The sequence below is a fragment of the Castor canadensis genome, chromosome 6, assembly GCF_047511655.1.
Source record: "Castor canadensis chromosome 6, mCasCan1.hap1v2, whole genome shotgun sequence".
NCBI classification, from domain to species: Eukaryota; Metazoa; Chordata; class Mammalia; order Rodentia; family Castoridae; genus Castor; species Castor canadensis.
Window position 1 is genome coordinate 32,163,310 of NC_133391.1, and position 12,133 is coordinate 32,175,442.

The following is a 12,133-nucleotide window of genomic DNA, read 5'->3' on the forward strand; positions in this document are numbered from 1 at the left end:
CACTGGTGGCTCACGTCTGTAATCATAGCTACTTGGGAATCAGAGATCAGGAGGTCAGCCAGTTTGAGGCCAGCCAGGGCAAAAAGAGCGAGACCCTGTTTCAAAAATACCCAACACAAAAAGGATTGGTGGTAGATGGCCTGCCTAGTAAGGATGAAGCCCAGAGTTCAAATCTCAGTATCGCCAAAAAATATCTTTAACAGAACTTGAATTAGATGTCAATGTCTAACTTGGAATTCTTCCAGTTTATGTATTTTTTTCAAATCCTCCCGCCATTGTAAATTCCATGTGGTTAAGTAACATAGCTATCTTGTTCACTATTGAGGAGGGTCTAGCACCAATGTACGATTGCTTACCTATTCCTAGAATTTTTATCTCCCTTTATTCATTATAGGTTTCCTCATGTCACAATAGTGGGCCACACCACTTCGTACCACCTGGCAAAGGCTTGGAGTGGAGAACGTCCCTGGAGTGAGTGGACTAAACACGTTGAAAGCGCCAATGCAGGTACCTGCTACGGGCCCGACTGTAGGTGGCGCTGTTGGCTTTTATCACGACTCCGCTATTACCTGGCCTGGAGTCTCCATGACACCTGCCCACCCAGCGATCGCTAGAGCAGAAATTGAGCGTGTGGCCCGGCGAGCAGCCCAATCTTTACAGGTCTGCAGAGTTTTCCTGCTGGTTCGTGGGTGGCGAGGGCCGGAAACCTCAGGGCCCGCGACTTCCCTGTGTGGGGCGCGCGCTCAAGCTCCATCCTCGGCTGCAGCCACGCCCCGCGGTGGGAAGGAGAAACTGGAAAGCATTTCCTTGAGGCTGGCACACCTTGCTCTGCCTACATCGGTCATTTTCCAGCAAGTTGCACCTGAAATCCGAGTGGCCGGAGAGACAGGTAACGAACGGGACGATAGGGCTGGACAGGAAGGAAGGAGGGGCACAGAGGTGATGCAGTTTGGGGTGGGTTTTGAATCTGGGGAAGGGACCACAAGGGAGGAAGCTGGTGGTGGAACGGCTGTGGTCGGCTGTTTCTGTTGTATGTGAACGAACAATCGCCAGGTGATTTCTTTGGAACAAGCATCTTGTGGCTTTTTTTTGGCTTCTGTGTTTATATGAGACTAAAGTTGACTCTGCAATTTGGGGATGAGAGCAGTAGCTAGGAAATGAGGGATGTGTTTATTCCTGGAGAGGCGACAATCTGGAGAGGCAGATAAGAAAAAAGAAGGAACAGGAATTGCTTGTCCCCAGGACCCATAGTTTTTCAGATGAGGGCTTTGGGTTCAGCTCTTGGCTTTAGTTTTCTTATCTGTGAAGCATAAATAATACTGAAAGTTCCTCTCTGGGTGGTGGTGATATTTAAATGAGATGTATATGTAACCATACTTAAAAACCCATACAGTATACTGCTCCCTGTTCATCAAATCTGTATTTTCTTTAATCTTTTCTTCTCTTTGTGTTTCCTTTTCCACTATCAACCCCTCACCTTGATCCCCATTTTGTCTCCTTCATTCTTCTTTCATTTGTATGGTTGTTACTTCCTTCTGTGGTGAATCCTCTATCCATCTGAACTTAGCATACATAGGAGACCCTTAATTTAACTCGGAATTCTTCCCACTACTTAGTGGCAGCTACTAGTAGTTGTGGAAATAAAAGAGTTGAGCTGTTGTAATGTCACCACACATGAACTGAACACACCCAGAAAGATAACTTTGCACTGACTACCTGGCTTTTCCTCCACCCTACACCAGAATCTTCATACACAGCCAGCTAGGGATCATCCATTGAGACTTCATGAAATTTATATATTTTTTCTTCCATTCCTCCATTACTGTATGGTTGCTGGAGAGCTGTAAGTAAAGGCTACAAACTGGCTGGTGTAAACAACCATAATTGTTTCAGATCATGGAAGATAAGAGTCCAAAATTAAGGTATTTGCAGAATTGGTTCTTTCTGATTGAGGGCATGTGGAAAGTATTTATTCGAGGCCCTTATCTTTGGTTTGTGAATTATTGTCTTCACATTATAGAGCACCCTCCATGTATCTATGTCTGCCTTAGAATTTCCCCTTTTTATAAGAACATCAGTCATATTGGATCAGTGCCTACCTTACTTACCTCATTTTATCTTGATTACCTCTATCCCCAAATAAGGTCACACTATGGGATAGTGGGTGTTTGACTTCAACACACAAATAAGGTGTAGGGAGGGGCGCAATTCAACCCCTAACAATTGCTAGGTCTCTAGGTATCTAAGTATGTATACACTCAAAGTTGGTAAGGCATCATTAATCTGCTTCAGTTGACTTCTGCAGAAGCTCCCCCTCCTCACATTCACAGCCCCCCACTAATAGTCCTAACAAGCATATGCTCCAGGCTCCCTCGGGCGATTATGGGGTTCCATAGTTCTGTTTTGTTTTGAGTGTCTACCTTTCTTATGGCTGCTGCAACAAATTGCCACAAACTTGGTGGATTAAAACAAAGTTTTGTCTTACAGTTCTGCATGTCAGGTGGCGAGCATGGGTAGGAAGGTTTGCATTTCTGCTGAGGCTGTAGGGGCAAAGCACTGCCTTGCTTTGCCCTTTTCTGGAGACTGCTGACAGTCCTGTGTTCATTGCCCCTTCTTCCATTTTCCACAGCAGGATGGCCAGTTATGTGATCCTCACATCCCATCACACTGATGCTTTTGTCTTCTTCTTCCATGATTTAAGGGTCCTGTGCAAATACTGGACTTGCTAGGTAGTCCAGGATAAGCTCCCTATTTTAAGATTAGTTGATTAATTCTACCTGCAATCTGCATTTTAACAATCTTTGCCATAGTAACACTATTAAAAACTAATATATTTATAGGTTGCAGAGATTAGGGCACAGGCATCTTGGAGAAGGGCAAGCATTATTCTTCTGACATAGTTGACCTTTCACTGATGGTGTGTCCTTTATTGGGGCTATTATTCTGTGTTTACTCCGAGGGTGCAGTGTTCTGCCTGCTGTCTACAGCAAAAGACTTTAGTAGAAAAGCAGCCTTCTACCTAAAGACAGAACTAAAAATGTGTCTCCATTGGGCAGAGTTGAGGTACCTTGATACTTCCTGTGTAAGTGTTAATAACCTCTCTTTCTCTCTGTGGCAGTACAATTGAATCCTTTATGACCAATTATTTTGTTCTTTCTTTTTCGAGGGGGTGGGTGAACTCAGGGTCTTACATTTGCATCTGAGCCACACTCCCAGCCTTAATTAATTTTTATAGGTTATTTTCCTGTAAAAATTTCTTACAGATGTAATGCTATTTGTACATATTAATTTGGCTTATCATTCATTAAGCATATGAATTCTGTTATGTGCCACTGTTGTAGGTACTGGGGATACAGAATGAAAAAAAAAAGCCAAAGACCCTAAATTCATATATACATATATAATTTTATTAGCATATAATGATATTTACATGTGTGCTTACAATACATCTTAGTTAGATTTACTCCTTCCATCATTCTCCTTAATCCCATCTCCACTTCTTAGAACAATCTCAACAGGTTTCATTCTTCTATTTTCACATATGGATACAAAATACATCCATATACACTCTCATTCCCCCTTTCCTTGTGTCCACCCATCTCTTACGGGTACTCACCCCTGGGAAAGACCTATTTTTCCCTCCTGCCTTTCATTTTTTAAAAATTAAGTGTGTTTTGATAGTCCAGGGGGGTTTCACCTTGGTACTCAGGCCTGTATATATTGTGTTTTAATTAAATTAACCCCCTCTCCCTGTTATTTACTCTATCATCATGCTCCCCTAATATTCAACAGCATACTGTACAGTGCTTTCTATTATATTCATATATAGATGGGTTGTATCAATACTTTTCATTCTCGAACATTTTCTTTATCTCTTCTGCTTCCTGTTGCCTCTTCAGACAGACTCACTAATACAATTTTGTTTTGTCTCTCATTATATGTTTCTATATATATATATATATTATATATATATTATATATATATATATTATTATATGTTTCTATATATATATATATAGAAATATATACATATATATATATATATATACTTAGCTTGTAGGTCTAGCTTCCATATGCCACCTTTGAGTTTTTGAGCCTGGCTTACTGTGCTTAACATGAAGTTCTCCAGTTCCATTCATTTACCTGAAAACAACATAAAGTTTTCTTTATGGCTGAATAAAACTCCATCGTATGTAAATTCCATATTTTCTTAATCCATTTGGGCTGCTTCCAAAGTTTGCTATTGGAAATTGTCCTGCAATAAGCATCAAAGTCCATAAATTCTTTTTTTCCCCACTATTTGCCCTTTTCTTCTGGTTTTCTTTTCTTTTTTAAATTATCATATTATTATTGTACTGGGGGTACATTGTGACATTTACAAAAGTGCTTACAACATTTCATAGTTAAATTCACTCCCTCCATCATTCTCCTTTATCCTTCCTCCTCTCATTCCTGGAACAGTTTCAAAATGTCTCATTTTTCTATTTTTATACATGAATGCATAATATTTTCACCACATTCACTGAACTCCTACACCCTTTTCTTATATCTTCTCCTTCTCATTAGTGCCAATCCCCAGAAACTGTGTTTCCTTCCTGTCCTCCATTTTTGAAAAAAGACATTTTTATTTAAGATATCTATACAGAGAGTTTTCTTATGAGATTCCCATGTATATGTATTTTATCTTGAATTGGTTCATCCCTCCATTTTTCTCCTTTTTTGCCTTAGTCCTCTTCTCATGGTGATTTCAACAGGTTTAAAAATTCTGTATTCATCTTTTTTTTTTTTTCAGTACTGGGGCTTGAACTCAGGGCCTACACCTTGAGCCACTCTACCAGCCCTCTTTTATGATGGGTTTTTTTTGAGATAGGGTCTTGTGAACTATTTCCCTGAGCTGGCTTTGAACCATGATCCTTCTGACCTCTGCCTCTTGAGTAGCTAGAGTTACAGGCGTTAGCCACTGGTGCCTAACTAAAAATTACACACCCATATTCACCTTCCTTGCTTCCTTCTTTTACTCTCTCCCTCCTGCTAGTGCCGTCTCCTTAAGTGTGTCCTGTTTTTCGTTCTTGTTTTAGGAGTCTGTTTGTTGTTCAGTGGGATTTTTGTCCTTTTGTTTTCTTCTGTTTACTTTATTAATATAAATAAACATATATTCATCACTTCATGGCTTATCTCTGCTCTTTCCTTTGGTGCACTTTTTGCTTTCACACAATTTTCTGTTGGAATCATCCTTTCTTAGCATCTGAATTCCTGAATCACTTAGGTTCTCTGATGAGTGGGCAGGACAATAACTGTAGTTTAGCCCACAGAAAGAAGGTGTGTGGTTAACTTTAACATGGGGACAAACATATAGGAGGGGCCCAGTATGTGACAGCTGATTCTTATGGATCTCATCTGATTATCCAGTATGTAAATAGAAAGTCCTTAAAATTCTTGTTCTCATGAAAGTTTCATGTTTTTCCCTCTAGCTTTGTCACTTAATTTTTGTTTTCTTCATCAGCTTAGGTTTAGCTTGTCTTCGGTTCCCCAACATGCTTTCTGAATTTAGATGTGCTCCATGCCTATTTCTATGCTGTGCTAAGGAACCTGAAGGAATTTAGTGTCCGGTTGGGAAGAAACGGATAATCATACAGAAATTCAGTATCAAGTATTGAATAAATAGCTTGGATATTAAATGCCCTATAATAAGCCTTCTTGATATTATAGTAGCAAGAAATATTTACAGCCAATTCTTAGTGATTGCCATGGTCAAAACAAATTGAAGATAGTGATTGTATTTTTTAGACTTATAATTTTATATTTTTTGCTTAAAATTGTAGGCTGAAATCATAATCATAAATGGAAAGGAAGCATGCTTAATCTTTTTTTTTTTTGCAGTACTGGGGCTTGAACTCAGGGTCTATACCTTGAGCCACCCCACCAGCCCTTTTTTGTGGTGGAGTTTTTTCAAGATAGGGTCTCTCAAACTATTTGCCCGGGCTGAAGCAATAGGATGTTAACAGATGCTGAAGGAAAATTTAAGCAGGTTTCACTGGGTGCCTGAGGGTCACACCTGTAATCCTAGCTACTCAGGAGGCAGAGATTAGGAGGATCAAGGTTCCTTCAGCATCTGTTAACATTCTATAGCTTCAGCCATTGTAAATGGCTCCATATTTACTTATTTAAGGTGGTTCTTATAATTGTCAAGTAGTAGAATACATGTAAATAAGGTGGTATTTCTAAGTCATTGATCTGAATTAAAATGATTACATATTTATAATTCTAGGCTAAGTTAGAATTCTGGGCACTGCCTTAGTCTGTTTCCTGATACTATGACAGGTATCTGAGACTGGCTGACTTATAAAGGAAAGAATTCTAGGGTCTAGAGGCTAGAAGTCCAACGCCAGGGAGATGCATCTCAGTGTCTGACCCCTTTAATGTTATTTTGGGGCAACAGGCTGATACCTTGGTGACTCAGAATGAGTTCTGGTGGAAGAAAAGATCAGGGTATTCATTTGAGTATTCTTAAATCCACAGGGATGAAAACACAATTGGGATATTAACTCTGTGAAAGGGGTAGAGGTTTGCAGAGGCTAGTGCAGGAATATGCCTACCCCAGTGTTCTTGTAGGCAGAAGACTGTGAAAGTATATGTGCATTATGAGTTCCAAAAAGCAGGATCTTTCTTCTCCTTCTGAACTCTACAAAATTTAGCTGAATGTAAAAAAGAATACATGTAGTCAGTCTTACTAAGTTTTGTTTGTTTGTTTATTTTTATTTTGACAGTACTGGAGTTTGAACTTAGGGGCTTATGCTTTCCATGCCGGAATTTTACCGCTTGAGCCACGCCCCCAGTCCATTTTTATTTTTTTTCCCCCAGGATGGCCTTAGACCTGATTTTTCTACCTATGTTGCTGGAAGCAGTGTCACATTGCTTCTTGATGTGTAAGCAACTTTCATGACCCCAAGTGACTTCAATTTCACCTTTTCTTCTTCTTTTATTCTCATGGGTAACCATGGTCCATACTTAGGATAGTCTAATAATAAGTACATGATCAGGAACTTATTATTAAAATAAGTTCTTCTGATAAAATCTATGATTTATTTTCTGACCTCAGGCAAGTCACCTTCTCACTTGAACTTTAGTTTGCACATGCAATATGAAGTTAGTAAAATAGCCATGACTTATTCTGAAAAGTTTTTCTACTATAAAAAATGAAGATAAATTTGAAGAACATTCCAATTTTGTAGGATTTGGAGAAAAAGTGTGGATAAACATAATTCAATGTATTATTAGTATACACTAGCCTCATCATTATACTTATCTTCATATTTTTCTTGGGCTGACACTAAGATAGGTCACTTTATTGAATTTATCTTCTGTCTTATATGTTTATTTTTATTAGCATAACTTAATTGTGTAAAGGGGTTTCGTTGTGAGATTTATAACATGCATATAATGTGTTATGATCAAATTCACCCATCTATATTGTTCTTTCTTAACCACCCTCCTTCCTCCTCACTCCTTTTTAGCAGTTTTTGATGGGTTTCATTGTTTCATATGTATATGAAAATAGAACTACATTTTTGTGGTAATGGAGTTTGAATTCAGGGCTTCTCTCTTGGTAGGCAGGTGCTTTATTACTTGAGTCACATTCCCAGTCCTATAATGTACTTTTATAATACTCACCCTCCCCCATCAACCTCTTTTTTCCTAACTCCCACAAGATATTTGTGTGTGTATATGTGTGTGTGTGTGTGTATGTGTGTGTGTGAGTGTGTGTGTGATACTGGAGTTTGAATTCAGGGCCTCACACTTGCTAGGTAGTTGCTCTACCACTTGGGCTACATTCCCAGCCCTGCCTTGTGATGGATATTTTCCAGATAGGGTCTCAGGAACTATTTGCCCAGGCTGGCTTTGAACCACGATCCTACTGATCTCTGCCTCCTGAGTAGCTAGGATTACATGCATGAGGCACTGGCACATGGATCCATCTTGGATCATTTTAACTTCACTGAGTTAACATGGAGTAGGAAATAGAGGCAGGCTAACTGGAAAAATGAAAGTAGGAGCTGAGGTTATCTACAAGTGGGTAGGCAACAAAGATTTGGTAGTATCAGAAAGGTCATAAGTGGTGACATGTTTTGGGTTCATAGATATTTAGATAGTGTGTGAGATAACCTAGTCACAAAAAGAAATTCTTTGAACCTTGGGATAGAACTCTCTGTGCTAGATTTGGTGTATCTTCATACATGAGTTAAGGGTTTATCAGCGATATAGGGGGGCTATACCTTTGTTGGCTTTATTTTAAACCTTAATCAAACATATTTTGGGTGCCTAGGGGGCAGTGGATCTCTGCAGGAGGATTGATAAATAGGTGTTTTGATGTTGATGGAAGTTAGGGAAGTGGATCTTAGGACACACCCTCTAGTCCTGCCAATTAATGACAGATAACCTTAGAGATTCAGACTGTCCTCAGGGTTGTCAGTGAAACCAGACATAAAAATCCATGTATTGTGTTATTCAATTAATATGAAATACCAAGAATAAGGTAATCCACAAAGAAAGAAAATGATTAGTAGTATCCAGGGGCTAGATGGGGAGAGAACACTGGGAGTGACTACTATTGGGTAGCAGTTTCTTTGGGGGTAAGTAAAATATTCTAAAATAAGATGGGGTGATAGGTGCATACCTTTGTGAATGTAATAAAAACCACTAAATTCTGTATTTTAAAGTGGTGAATTTTGTGGTATGGAATTATATCTCAAAATTAAAAAACAAAAGCAATATTAAAGCAATATTAATTCTAATTTTGCAAAAATGAAAGGAAGGAAGGAAGGAGGGAGGGAAGGAAGGAAGGAAGGAAAAGGTTTTTACCACAATTCTATTAGTGTGTTATAGTAAGACTTTTAAGAACACAGACTCTGTGCCTCCATTTCTTCATCTGTGAGAAGACATGACCTACCATGTGTTAAATATTTAGAACAACACCTAAAAGTATAATCACTATATAAATGTTCAGTATGATACATATGGGGTAAATTGCACTAATTAGTAGTGAGAAGCAAAACCAGAATCACATAAGCTTGGGCCCAACCCAGATACTAGTTAAGTAGGAGCAGAGAAGGGTAAAGTCCAAAGTAGATTGCTTCTCTTGATTGAGCATTTGAACTCTGCTCTTTGCTGGTATGTAGCTAGTCTCTGGTCTCAGGTAACAGGAAGGAAAAGTGATATAGATCAGGGTTAGAGTATCTAAATTTGGCATTCTTACCTGGGTCTTGATAAAAGACCCCAAAAAATGTTGGGAGGTATCAAGGAGATGCTAGAGATGGTGAACAGCACTGGAGTCTTTGCTGCTTAATATAAATAAACATTAGAGAAAAACTTTTGAGATATTTCCTCTGGAATTTAGGGAGCAAACTCATCATCTTTGTCCTATTGTTGTGACAGGAAGCAATTTTTTAAAAAATTTGAGATGTATGTTGGTCTTCCACTTCAAAAAGTAAGTTCAAACCCATCTTTAAAAATTAATGCCACTGCACTGGAGGTTTGCCTCAATCAGTGGAGTGGATTCTTTGTAAGTATGAAACCTTGAGTTCAAACACCAATCCCACCAAAAACAAAACAGAACAAATGCTACTGCCAGATTTTTATTCCCAGGACAAATCAAGAATCCATGAGGACAGTAGGTGTTTTTAGCAATATTCACATCACTTTGCTTTGAATTGCTCTCTGTATCTCTGTAGGGTTGCACATGCAATTCTTTATTTTCCTGTAACCTTACTGTTTCTATCCACAGACAACAAATAGAGGCAATAGAAGGCCTGAATTACATACCCATTTTGACAAAATAATATAAAGTATTTAATTCCCTAATTAAAAAGAAAGAGAAAAGCTCTGCTGTCTATTTTCTTCTGGTTTTACATTTCTGAGTTTTCTTCTCTTAGTAAATATAAAATATATATTATATACACTATTTTATCATGTGTATTGGTTTCTCGGATACTCCACATAAGAAATCAATAAATAATGATAATGCCTGGTATTTTTATTGCTCTTGATATGTTTCCCTCTGACAAGAGACATTAATTGACTTGCTTGAGGTCACATGGATTCCATGAACTGAGCGTCACAGATGAGATTTCCTGACTCTTTGCCTATTCCAGGAGAGGAGTCTACTTTATCACTATACAATTTCACCCAGAACTTTCTACTGGGGAATGATCTAGGTGAAGAGAACATTCTGAATTTCAGACATGAGTCAATTGAATATTGATGCTAGGGACTCGCCAAACGGGAGACCATATTGGTTCAGATACAACATTGCTTAAAGTTCATTTGATTGCACATTTTTTCCAAAGTGCATCTGGTATCACCCTTTTTAGATACATTAACATTTGTCTCTACAATTTAGAAGTATTGATACAAGGAAGGAGAAAAGTATGGCCAACAAATGATAGACCAATATAAAGAGTTGGCTTGAAATTCTCTAAAATATCAAAGCTTTGACACTTTAACAGATTCTCAAGTCATTTACTACAGAAAAATTGCAACTTCTGAAAATAGGGTACCTTAGAAGACACCACAGTAGACGTATGTGTATGTGGAGGAAGGGATGGAGAAAAGGGATAGGTTAATTCTACTTTGGATTTCTGAAATACTTTAGTTCTAAAACTTTAAAGTACTTTCATATTTCTTGCTCTTTCTTATTTCTTGAGACAGTCTCACTATGTAGCCCAGGCTGGCCTCGAGCTCTCGATCTTCCTGCTTCAGCCTTCTAAGTGCTGGGATCACAGGTGCTTGCATCCAGCTCTTTCGTATATTTTATCTCATTTGTCCTGTTAGACAATGATTTTTGAAATATTGTGATTTATTATTTTATTGATTAGGAATCAAAACCCAGGAAAGTGATGAAGTTTGCCTAAAAATAAAGGAAAGAAAGAAGAGAGGGAGGCAAGAAGACAGAGGTGGGGAATACTTGAAGATAGCTGCCAATCTAAGGTTTTATTTATCAAATTAGAGCTGCGTAAATTTCCTCTGGATTAGTTAAGAAAGGGAGATGGCCAAAGTCTAAGGCAGGATTCTTAGACTTGGTTTGCATGTTGGAATTACCTTGAAGGCTTTAATACATCTTAATGCTCAGTTTTCATTCCCCGAGAGTCTAAGTGTTGAACTGAGGGCAGCCACTTTAGCACTTGAGCAATACCCCAAGCCCTTTTTGCATTGGCTATTTTTGAGATAGGGTCTGGGTTTATGCCTGGGATGACAGGCACACACCACAGCTTCCAGCTATTGGTTGATATGGGGTTGAGATCCTCTTCATCTCAGCTTCCCAAGTAGTTAGGATTACAGGCTTGAGCCCACCATGCATGGCAGCATGCGTGGCTCCCAGAGAGTCTTAATTCTGATTTAATTGATTTGGGATGCATCATAGGGAATGAGGTTTTTTTTAAGCTACCCAATCAGAACCACTGGTTTAAGTTTTTTAAGTTAGAGTCTAAAATCTGCTTCTGCTACATCCTTTTTAATAAATAAATATTTCAAATTTGGAAACCATGAAGTAATTTACAGAACAGATGGATATTTGAGATTTGCAGAAGTAGATATTTTGCAGAGTAAGTGTGAGAAAATTGTACTAGAAGCTTAGGTAAAATACACTGCAAGGACACATTAAACTTAGATGTCAGGAAATACCTCTCTTATTCCTGCATCACACAGAAAAATGAGTATTCTAGTTGTGATATTATGTTGTGATATTGTATAGAATGAAGGTGTTATCCAAAAGAAAAGGTCATTTTAAGATATTATGTATTGATGAATAATAAAAATGATAGCAGTAACTATAGGATAATTTTTATTCATGAAATCATTATAGCAATAATTGGTAGCAGCCACTGCTTACTGTGTGCTAGGTATTATTCTATGTGCTTTACATGTGTGATATTTAATTCTTACAGTGATTCTTTGGGTTAGTTAATGGTGCAAACCCAGTTAAATGAAAATGAACACAGTTAATTAGTAGCAGAGGCAGGGATATTAGTTTACTATGCTTCTGAGACTTGTCACAAAAATTGAAAGTGAGTTGAAGCCTACAATGTGCAAGGTAAATAGCATGATAAATATATCTTTATTATGCAGATACAAAAGACTAT

At 38.2% G+C, this 12,133-nt stretch overlaps 1 protein-coding gene across 5 annotated transcripts in view; it reads left to right on the forward strand.

The window, feature by feature from the left end:
- The first annotated feature begins 574 nt into the window (after nucleotides 1–574).
- Nucleotides 575–12,133, forward strand: part of Styk1 (serine/threonine/tyrosine kinase 1) — a 48,995-nt gene continuing 37,436 nt past the window's right edge. For 2 of the 5 annotated variants that reach the window (XM_074076049.1, XM_074076051.1), the window contains exon 1: nucleotides 765–889. Coding sequence is in view for 1 of the 5 variants with exons in the window: in XM_074076047.1 (XP_073932148.1) it covers nucleotides 586–889 (304 nt within the window). In the remaining 4 variants the exon portion in view is untranslated. Of the gene's footprint in view, nucleotides 890–2,996; nucleotides 3,083–12,133 lie in introns of those variants that run through there. The other 3 variants (XM_074076047.1, XM_020161401.2, XM_074076050.1) reach the window with 3 other exon arrangements.